At 35.6% G+C, this 11,911-nt stretch overlaps 1 protein-coding gene across 2 annotated transcripts in view; it reads left to right on the top strand.

Moving 5' to 3' along the window:
* LOC111866527 (Na(+)/H(+) exchange regulatory cofactor NHE-RF2) overlaps positions 1–11,911 on the top strand; it is a 21,343-nt gene extending 9,432 nt beyond the window's left edge. For both annotated transcript variants that reach the window (XM_023855563.2, XM_033752300.1), the window contains exons 2-3: positions 2,793–2,906; positions 4,085–11,911. In XM_023855563.2, the coding sequence (XP_023711331.1) occupies positions 2,793–2,906; positions 4,085–4,294 (324 nt within the window). In that variant the 3' untranslated portion in view covers positions 4,295–11,911. The remainder of the gene's footprint in view (positions 1–2,792; positions 2,907–4,084) is intronic.

Genomic DNA, 11,911 nt, shown 5'->3' with positions numbered 1-11,911 from the left:
GGATGTATAGATCCAAATTTTCTTGACCTCGGCACTAGTTGGAGGTGAGTGGTCAGCTTCACGCCCCGGCCGCTTTACCCCCGGGGAAAGAGCCCCCGGTACCCATTGGATAGGAGGTTGGATGGACCCCAGAGCCGGTCTGGACGATTTGGAGAAGTTAAAATTCTTGACCCTACCGGGACTCGAACTCCGACCCTTCACAGTCGTCCAGCCCGTATAATAAAATTTGGCTTAACCGGGTTTTCGATTAACCGTGACTTCCATCCCCACCATTAGCCCGGATAATCGAGAGTTGACTGTAATGCAGTCTTAGAAGATGCTGTCAGTATGTAATAAACAGTGTGCTGTGGTTGAGTTTTTGGCTTCAGAAAACATTTGATCAGTTAACATTTATCAGCCACCATTATTACCACCACCATCATCATGGCTATCACCCCATCATCACCACCGACCATCATTACGGACTTTGGCTCTTCCAGCAAGATGCAGTTACATTGTGACAGACTCATGAAACTACCTAAACATTGGCTGAAGACTGTGGGCTGTGGAGATTATGTTGAGAGTAATTTTGTAAATATACAGGACAAAATTCAAGAAAAGTGTGCATTTTTGTTTCACTGAAATACCTATTCTGTTAAGCAAAATGACTGTGAGGCTTTGCTTCCACATCCTCTCTATGATAATGACAGTGTAGTAAATGCAGTTAATTTATTTCAATGAAGTGTCATGTTTGGCACTTGAACTACACAGCAGACCAGGCCAGAATACAAATCGCCTTTGGTGGTTGGAGAGGCATGTGGAAGGGTGGTAGCTGTTAGATGATGGAGGAGAATGCGTTGAGTCTTTCCTTTATCCAGCATTTAGTAAATTAATTATTTATCAGTATTTGAAAAAATAATTGAAATCGATGCCAGCAGCATAAAAGGTTTTATCATAAATGTACAGCCAGTTCAGAACACCACATTCAAGTTCATCATGAGGTTGAAGTTTCTATTCTGGTTGTACCTTCATTGATCTAATCAGATGAAAATTACTGGGGCCTAAGTCAGAGGTGTAAGGAAAGTACTTCATTATTTTCCAGCAAATTTCTGTCAATGTTGCCTTCATCAAATTTGTTGTGTGTGGACAAGCATTGTCATGTAGCAGTATCATCTTTGACGGTTTTGCAGGTCTTCTTTTCCGAATCACTCGGTGCACATCATTGTGAAGCAAGTTACTCTAATACCATGCATTAATTAGTACACTGTGTTAAATAAAAGCAACATGAATCACTCCTTCTGAATCCCAAAATACACTTGCCATGTTCTTGCCAGCTGACAGCCATGACTTGAATTTTTCCAGTCATGGAGATATCTTGTGACACTATTCCTGCTGCACCACTTTGACTCTGAAGTGAAATAGTACACCCATGTCTTGTCAAAGTTAACTGTTTGCTCTAGTGGTGTGTTTACTTGCAGAGAGACACATCAACAGACAGCAGCTTATGGTCAAACTCATCTTTGGGACCTACTGCCAGGGCACATTATTAATCAATAAGTGTTCATGTTCGGTTTCCCACAATCAGCTCTGCAACATGGGGAATGTTCACATAGCATACAGCTGTTGGCTGAACATGACCATATTGTATGTTCCAGACTTCTATACTGCTTTCAGGAAACTTATTGTATCAATCATGGTCATTGTCATGTGAAGGGGTCTCTTCCCCCTACTGTGCATTTAATCGATAAAAAATGTCTGCTGGTATCATTTCTACTTCCACTAGGAATTTTATCATACAACACTGTTCTACACTAATAGTGGGAAGATCTGACGCCATCTTGTAAGAGCTCTGATTCACAAAAGTGGGGCACATTGTGAATTGCGAGGCAGTGAATGCAGTGTTGCCAGCGATTGTCCATAAAAGAGTTTTAATTGTTCTCGTGCCTACATCTTCAAGAAAAAAATAAAGTCAAGGTTAACCATGAACCACCCTCATATAATGTTCAGTGCAGTATAAACCGAAGAACAAATATTCCTTCAGAAGCTAATAGTCACACAGCTAGTGAAGAAATTGCATACCTTTATGCACCTGTTGACTGCCACTAGACTACTACTGATCCAGAAGAACCAAGTCTGCATCTTGGCATATTAGGGCATGAAACTGACCACTCACCTCCATATGGTGCTGAGGTCAAAATGGCTGGAGCTGTACCTCCACTCCCCCATATATCTTTATGACATAATGCTTAATTAATTGAGCACAGAGACAACTTTATTTTTAGACCTGCATTTCAGTTTTTCCACTTATTTTGCATATTTTCAGCAAATGCCCTGTTGATTTACTTCCTTCCCTTTGTGTCAGACTAGGGAAGGAAACAGGATAAGTCATAGATGTCATTGAATGACAGGGTGATTTTAATGATGAAGTGGAAGGGATGTGAAAAATAGTTATTTACTACTTTAAGGCACTGTGCAGCATGAGGGCTGACTATGATATTAAATCAGATATGATGGAAAAGTTGGGCCAAGGATGTAGGAAGTCACCAATGACAATTTCATGGGAGAAAAGACTTGAAGATGTGAGCCAGGCAATACTAAACACAGTAAGATATAAGATGTTTTACAGCTAATGGTTTAGCATATAATATGCACTTTTTGATTAAGTAACTTGTAACATCAGTTGGGGTTTCTGTAAATGTACTCATTTCTTACAGGAAAATGCTAGGAGAATACTTAATGTGATTGTGAGGCAATGGAAATTAACTTTCCCAATATTACATGGCACTTGAACATCTTCCACATCTCATTTTCAGACCCAGCCCGAGAAACTGTCATACAAAAGTAGCAGTACTGGTACTACTCCGTCAAGTGAGCGAAAACATGAGCTTGGCTACAGTACAGAACTCCAGGTTGATTCTGCTGATGAGGTAATATAGTTACTTGCTTTGGGCACTGTAGTATCTGTAATGCTGTGTTTTTTCCTCTCTTTTTGTGTATGTGTGCATGCATGAGGGAGGGTGAGAATGTCCACTAAATATGCTGAAGTCACAGTAGGGGAAAGTAGCACTCCAATAATCTGTGTTAATGCCATACCTTGAACAGGATTTCAGAGACACATTCTTCTTTCAGAAAGGTGATGAATCTCTCCATTTTAATTTTATTGTGACAGGTTTTCTCAGTGACCATTTGCCTCTTAGATGTATTGGCAGTGGTGGACCCACAGAGTGACCTCCCAGGCCTCACTGAATATTTGCTTTATCCCATATGTCAGGGAATATGTGCCTTACTGATACTTCAGAATCTCAAAAACAGAGTCAGAATTTGAGGTGCATGTGAATCTGTTGATATTCACATGTTGCCCAATTTGTGAAAGAAGACTGATTATCATTTTAATGTGTGTAAATTGACTAGTGGCTTTCATATTCAGAACTTACAAGCTGCAACAAAAACTGTGAATATTGTTCAGTATGTCCTAAAAATACCCATAGCTTAGGTTATTTAAAATATGTTTTCAGATGTGTAAAGATCATTTAAAATCATCTTGTATGAAAGTGCAGTTGTTATATATGACAGTGCTTTGCAGCCTCTGTCATATGTTTTTCATTCATATAAGTTCTGTACACACATTAAGGAAATCTGCCAATTTAAATATGACAGAAAATATATTGTGACATGGTGGCTGCAAGCACTTGCTAGGCAACAGCTAACAGGTTTCCACAGCAACGAATAAACATGAAATGATACAGGAACTCTTGAATTTTTTTTCTGTGCAGTCTGTGCTGAGGTTATATAACAAGGACCAACTGGTCAAGCCAGTCAGCCGGAGGTTGGAGTCAGCAGTTAGCATTTTTCAGTTGTGTTGTTGGCAGCTATTTTCTAGCAACAACTAGTGAACAAACAGAAGACTTTGTATGTGCTGTGGTCATAGTGATCTATAGAGTGTGTAAATCAGTGAGACTTATAGTGATTTCTAGTTATGAGTTACAAGCATTCAGTAAATCCAATTATCAATGGAAACCCCTTTTCTGCTTACTAACAGCCATCTTGAATTGTACTTGTGAATTAACCTGGTATCAATTTTGTCATATTGTGTTTCAATTTCCAGGGACTTTCATCTGTTGAAACAAGTCCAAGACCCCCTCCTAGCAATGGAAGCAACAACGATACCTTAGACCACAACAATCGAAATAGCACCCTTAACCTGAACATGACTGCTAAGGAACTCCGTGCTCAGTTGGCATCTCGTAAGAAGTATGATCCTAAGAAAGAGTCTATGGACTTCAAGAAGAAATTTGATATTGTTCAGAAATTGTGAAATGTGTTTTCATTGTCTGTATTATTAGGAATAAGAGAATACCAATTCTGGGTATTATGCATATACATATATATATACATAGCAAAGTTTCGTACTACTAGATAGAAACAATATTGTGCCTTCTGTAGTAGTACTTACCTGTCTGAAATGCATAAGATAGCCGTCCATGGTGCAGCAGGTCTGTAGTATTTTGTTACTGTATTAATTTTTTCAGTAAGCTCTAACATCATACAGCACACATTGTGCCAAACCACTTTAGAACACAAGTTTAGCATTGTAGTTATAAAACTTGTGTAGTTTTATGAAGTATTTCAGGTGGCACAAGTTATGGGATGGGTCTAATTCTTGTGAATGCTGTAGTTATAAATATAAAATTAAGTATGTTACTAATAATAAATAATTTACATTCCAGTACTTTTACCGTGTGATAATGTGTTATTTACACTGTAGAAAACTGTTCTATAAAATACCCATAGATTGTAAGATAACCATAAATATATATATATAGTGCCTTCCCTGTAGCTGTTATCTGTTTAGTATTTTGTATGTAACAAGACATGAAGCATAGAAGGTGCATATATTTTTAAGTATTCTGTAATTAATTTCATTAGATATCAGTGAAGTTCATCTACAGAATCATTGCATGTGCTAGTTAGTATTCATGTTATTAGAGTAGTATTTGGCCAGTTTGTTGTCACTTGTTTGAATAGTGGCATCACCAAAGGAGTTAATTGCTGAATGTGAAAATATTTTTCATGTGCACTGTCTGTATGAGAGTCAAAGTATTTTTAGTCCACATTTACGTTGCATTCAAATGACTTTCTCAGCCCCCCCCCCTCCAATACACTATTTAGATCTGCAGGCATTTCAGTTATAATTCTGTTGTGTGCTGTTCTTCATCTGCAGAAATGGGGTGGAACCAGTAGCTGTGTAGTAATCTTGATTTGAACACATTAATAACAGTTAACATCCCATCTGATATGCCCAGTTTTTTATACTCTTTCTTTTCCACTTATAATGCAACAAATTAATAGCATTAATACACGTTTAATTCATACAATGATCATTAAATGTATAAAATAATATTAAAATATACACATGTGGTTGTTATGCTGCTATGTGTTTCGGCCTTTCAGGGCCTTCTTCAGGCCACACTTATTTAAGAATTCTGATTCATTGTACACTAATCATATAGTATTCTTAAGATGTGTCGTTGATGTTCCTTCATATCGTTATGAATTGTGGTTGTTTCTATGTCATATAAGATATGTTGTTTTTCATTGTGCATATCAAGTGTTGCATTGAATTTCTTGTATACAATTCATTTGTGTCATATTAGATGTGTTGTTTCTCCTTGTATACAAGGAACGCAAGGCAACACTTGATCCATCTTATATGAACAGCCGCAATTCAAGATGTGAAGGAACATCAGTTGAAATATCTTAAGAATACATTACATGATTAGCATACAGTGAATTAGAATCCTTAAAGTTGTGTTGCCTGAAGATGAGCTTGTAAGGCTGAAACATATAGCAGCATAACATGTGTATGTATATTTTAATAATTTTAATAACATTTTATACATTTAACAATCATTGTATGAATTAAATGTGAGTTAATGTTATTTTGTTGCATTATGGACGGGAAAATAAAAGGACTATAAAAGGTACATCAATGCAACAAGATGCTGAAATATAATATTATGTCCATTCTTTTTGGCATTGACGAAATACTCGCAAGAGTAATCCTTTGAGACTCCTGCAGTTTTAAGATCTGAAGCATTCCTGTGTATATACTTTCTCATAATGTTTCATTGAAGATAACATTCCTCAACAATTCTAAATGAAATAGTTGTTTTTGTTCTGAAAAGTGACTTTCCATAACCTTTCTATGCTGATTTAAAAAAATGTCAATGATTTTGTACTGCAATGTAAGAATTTTTGTTACAACTTAGGAGAAGTGATAAATGCATTTTCTGTTATTTGATTACATTTATTTATCATGTTACAGTAAGTCAGTCTTTAATCTACTGAAATGCTCAAACACAAAAAATGATGATAATGAAGAATACACAAAAGAATGTTCTTTGTTCTTTTATCATCATGTGCCATGCCATCAGCAGTAATTTGCTGTCTTGTTGATATTCTGCCTTCCCTGATATCTGTTCTCCATTTTCATTATGTTCTGGTGATGTATTTCACCTTGTTCATGACTGAAACCACCGAGATTTTAGAGAAATAGTCCAGGTGTGAGTGTAAGAAATGAAACTTCATAATCATATTACAGCCTGCCTAAATTTATTGAACATGTTTTCAACAATAATTTTATAATGTGTGTCTTTTTTTCCTGACAAATTTGTGAATAATACTTTTTAGACCAATTGCATTTGCCTTTCAACATGTCTGATTGTTCTTTGAAAGTTAGCTTCCTGATCTGTGCCTCAGAGAAAACTTTGCCTGTAACTTTTTCATGAATGAGCTGAAAATTCATTGCACATGTGCTTGAAACAGTTGCCTCTTTAGCTGCTTACCAACATGCCTGTAGCTAAGTTTTTTTTCAGGCAGTAATGCTTCTTGTATTTTGGGAGATGCCTGGGACAATGGCTGTCATACCCCACTCCCCTCTTTTTTTGTGGAGTCCTTCCAGGTGAATGCTGGGTTAGTACAGCAAACTGCTGTTATGTGGTATGTATGCAGAGTGTGGTCTGCCAGTTTCATGAGAAGAACTCTTAACAGAAATCCAATTCAAATCCAAATCCTTTTCACTTTCCCCCCCTGTTACAAAATCAGAACACATTTTCGTTTTAGTCCTTGCATGGGGTCATCATGCAGTATAGAAGAGGTAGATGGATGAAAGGTTTTGTATATGCTCGTAACACTGTCACAGATTCAACTAGGCTGTACTGTAATGACATGTCATTGCATATTGTAATGGGACCTGCATGAAGGAGGACAATGGCCAGTACTGCTAATGGCTATCATGTGATAGATGGATATAGGCACATCACGACATTGTTCTTGAAGTCACCTTATAAAAATGGTAAATTATCTGTAAGACTTTTGTTGATTGCAAAAGAATTGCTTGTATAACAGGTAATTGGAAGTTAACTGTGCCTGAAATAGGCTAGCAATGACTGCTTTTGACATCCTTTGCAATTGATCATTTATTTGATAGCCTGCCATGTGGCTGTATTTTCTGAACTTTAGAGAGAGTTTCTAAATAAACTGTAATCAGGCTGCTTCATCAAGTCCAGTTTTATATGCTGTAAAGACAACAGATTTTGTTTGTAAAAGTGAAACTTTCAGGTGCAATGTTTTTCAGTCCTAACATTAAACTGACTCTGAATGGCTGCTGTTCCTTTGTCCTTCATGCACTGCTATTGCATTCCCACATAATTATATTCTATGTAATTAGATTGATGTTGTTGATGCAGCATACTTTCTCTGCCAAGTGTTCACACATGTTCTGTATATTTATCTTCCTTAAGAAGAAATTTAAGATTCTTTTGGCATTTTTCCCGGTGCACAGAATATCTGTTACTATTGTTAAGAATGCTTGTCAAGCTTCTCTTGGAGGAATTAGTGAAAAACCCCCTGTGCCCTTGGCTGATAAGGCATAGCTTTAAGCCAATTATTGTGACAGCAGTGTTGCAAAAGATGAGCGAACCTTCCTGCAGAAAGTATGGGGAACAGATTCCTGCTCACAATTTCTATACCAGTAATCTGTTTCACCCAAAGGAAAGTTTCAATTTCTGTGAAAAGTTGTGGACCTAAACTTGTTTCTCAGCGTAGTTACAATAAATAATATGTTCTGTATATCAGCATTTGGTAATGAACATAACCATTTCTAAAATCTGTTGTGGAAAAGGTATAGGCACATTTGGTCCTTGAACATTGGGTTTTATTGCAGATGGAAAATGTGCAACATTTTGTGTGAACATGAATAACTATTATCCCCATGATTTCTAGGGTTGTGCCAAACTATAGGAATACTAAGGGGCATAGATGTTTACCAACCTTCAGGCTAACATTTCAGTACCTGAATGTAAATGCATCAAACTGTCTGTAAAGCCCTTGATTTGTTTTAGTCCTGAGTTTCATTCCAAAGTATGCATATGAGTAATGCATTTTTTTTTTATTTATTCTGTGATCTTAATGCCTCTGTATCTTTACAACTAAGAACACACATTTATTTCCAAACATGTTTGGACTGTTAATAGACTACATTGTTGCTATTTCATCATAAAAGCTTGTGGAAATAAAGAGTATCAACACAAAGGGAAATGGCTGAGCAGAAAAGAACATCTCATGATCTACTGTCTGGAACACAGTACAGGGTACTTGAAAACAGTCAGTCATGACTGCTGTTCAGCCTTGTATCCTGTTGGCTGGCATAAGTCATGGTGTTGCTTGAATTTGAACACACCAGATAACCTCAGCCAGTGGCTCATAACATTTTCATATAAATTATGTTGGAATTTGAACATACAAATCATGCATGTGTGAATATATAATCTTAAAGAGTAGCATATCACCATTGCATATAACATGATGGACATAAATGGATGTCAGTTCAGCATGATATGACTGGTATAAAACAAGTATAATTCTCCAACATGCAAATTCATTGCAAATACATATAATATATGCAACTGAATTTCAGCTGAAGATGCATATTGTGTTCCTTGGGAATTTGTGATATTGAGACCTCCCTATATAGACTACATGCAGTTTTAACTCTTTATCTTGCTCATAACAGATCACATGCATATTATCATTTCTTAAAACTAATGATATACTACATACTTGGAGCAAAATTGCCAGTGTTCAAGTAATGTTATTTTCCAGATGATACTGTATGAGTGCAAGTGTTGAAAAGTTAGAATTGTGGATGTAAGAAAAATACAAAAACCCATCAACTGGTAACTGATGTTTCTTCATATTTCCCCTCTGAAGATTGTCTCCCATATTTGTATAAATTTGTAAAAGAAGTTTCATTATTTTTTACAAGAGGAAAGTGGGAATGTTTGATTATGATTTTCCTTCATGCAAATACACAACATTCCATTAGCACATTATGTTTTTTCTTGTGTTGTTTCTTTTGAAAGTTTTTAAACTTTAACCAACGTTTAAACTTTGGAGGGGGGTTATGTAATGTTTAAATGCTCATGTGTAGAATGGAATATTTGTCCTCTCAATTTTGATTTATTCTTTATGTACCTGTACAAGTGGCATTCATGCAAAATATTTGACTTGCAGGTAGTGATAAAACATATCGTGTGGGGTGACATGCCTGTTTTGTGCTGGTTGTAGTAAATTTGTAAGGAATAATACAGGTATGAAAAATGCTACAGTTTCTTTATATTGTGACAGTAATCGCCTTCATATTGCTAAAGTACCTTAAGTAAATTGCAGTTTGCCTGATAATATTTCTTCATGTAATGTTTATGTAGCACAGGGCACAACACAAAATGTTTACATGAAAATGTTTAAAAAATAATTATTTTAATGTAATGAAGTTTACAGAATCTAATGCAGGATTTCTTGAGAAATGTCTTTGAGTTAAGCACATGTTCAGTATGCCCACCATTTTCTTAAGCAATTTCTTGAAGGTGACCAGCGTTTGTAATGACATCTTCAGATCTCCATGCACAACTGGAGAGTCATGGCTGTTAGGTCCATGAGATTACCAGCTTTCTTTGAGGGCAGCTTCTCTATCTTGAAACCCCACAAGAAGAAAGTCTTATGGAATAGAGTCTGGACTAAGTCATGGTCAAAAGCACCGACAATTATGATGTTTGGGATACTGGTGAGAGATTACATGATGGCCAGATACTGAGCAAAAAAAAATCACATTTGTAAAGTATGGCTTGGTTCTGTGTCGCATAAACCATTTGGCACCTATAGTCAAGCTGAGACCACTGTTTCGTTGATGAAAGAAAGTAAACCATTGACAAAGCGCCTCCTGTGGTCATTCCCACTGGGCATTCAAGAATGTTTCTGATTCTTTAACTGCCTTCCTGCTCAAAGTGGTGCAACAAATGAAGTATGGTTTTTCATGCAAGTGCTCAGATTCCAGTGAAAGCCTGAAGTTTTCTGTGGATAGCAGTAACATTCTTTGTTACAGTAAACAAAAATACAACTTGGCCTTGTGCTTAAACGTAAGATGACCATGGTCAGCCATTGTGTCAGCTATTTTAAGCATATGAGCACTAGTGCACAACAAATTAGCTGCGAGATCTCATTACAATCCAGGAATTACTACAGATTGTCACAAAATTTTGAACATTTTGAGTAGTTATCTCTATTGTCTGCATCTTGTTACGTGCTACAGTGTTTTTTTTTGGCCATCAAAACAAATTTTTCAAACAAAAAAAAAAACAATGTCACTTCACTAACATTGGTGTTATTTTAATATCTGCTACATGTTTTGATCCACGTTTGGATCATCAGGCAGTTTCTTAAATATGTCACTTGTTAATGAATTGTCCTAATATGGATATATTATTATTATAATAAAAACAGTTTATTTCTATATCTCATCATAACACATGTTGGTATTTTGATATTATAGTTAACCTTAAGGCTAAAATTATTTAAGTTAGTGTTTGTGTCTTGTTGATACAATGTGGGTGTCCGTGATGCTTGTCATATGTTAGAAGGCAATAATGTCTTCTGGGATTCATTGCTAATGTTTGTTTTATCTGAAAGTAAATTAACGTGTACTGTTATAATCTGAGTTATGATTAATATGTACTTACATTGTATGGTGTGGATGATTTCTTTTGTATTGTTGTTATTAGTTCTGTATGTATTTCTTCCTGATTTTCTTATGTAGTATTGTGATTAATATGCTGTAATGAGGGTGGGTAATTATAGTTATCTTTAGGGCTGCTATTAAAATTTAGATTTATATCTCACCAGAATGCTAAAATTGTATCTCACCAGAATGCTAAAATTGTGCCGATTAATTAATATGGATCAATATTGTGACAATTCAGTAACAAGCAATGTATTTAAGAAACTGCCTAATGATGATCAAAACATGTAGTGGGCACTAAAATAAAACCAAAGTTAGTACAGTGATATTGGATTGGTTTTGTTTGAAAAAAAAATTGTTCTGTTGACAGCCAAAAAACACATTTGAGTAATTGGTTGTGTTTCATTTGCTGTTAGAAATGTGTCAACATTTTGTGCATATCCCTGTATAAGATTAAATTTATGTAAGGATGCAAATATTTTTAGTGCATTATAGAGATAAGGGATGATTTTGTGTTGCACATATTTTTCTGTTTCTAAGTCTCTAAATCATAAACAGTGAACTTTGTTGCAAATTCTTGTTGCCAGCAGTTCATAATATCATATACATAGTTCTTGTAGAAGTTTTATGACTTATTTTTGCAATAAAGTTCTTCGGAGATTATTTTATAAAGGTATATTACATTGCTAATATAGATAATATTCTTTTAAGAGGAATCAGTTAGTGAAGAAAGTTCTTATCATTGAGGTGTCTGTCTATTTTCATAAAATTGATTACTTAAAAATCATGTAAATGATTGTTTTACTGTGAACTTTTTCTAATATACTGTACAATGGTAATAAAACATATTTACCCACA

This window comes from Cryptotermes secundus, unplaced genomic scaffold (assembly GCF_002891405.2).
Source record: "Cryptotermes secundus unplaced genomic scaffold, Csec_1.0 scaffold401, whole genome shotgun sequence".
NCBI lineage: Eukaryota > Metazoa > Arthropoda > Insecta > Blattodea > Kalotermitidae > Cryptotermes > Cryptotermes secundus.
This window is presented reverse-complemented; position numbering and strand designations above follow the sequence as displayed.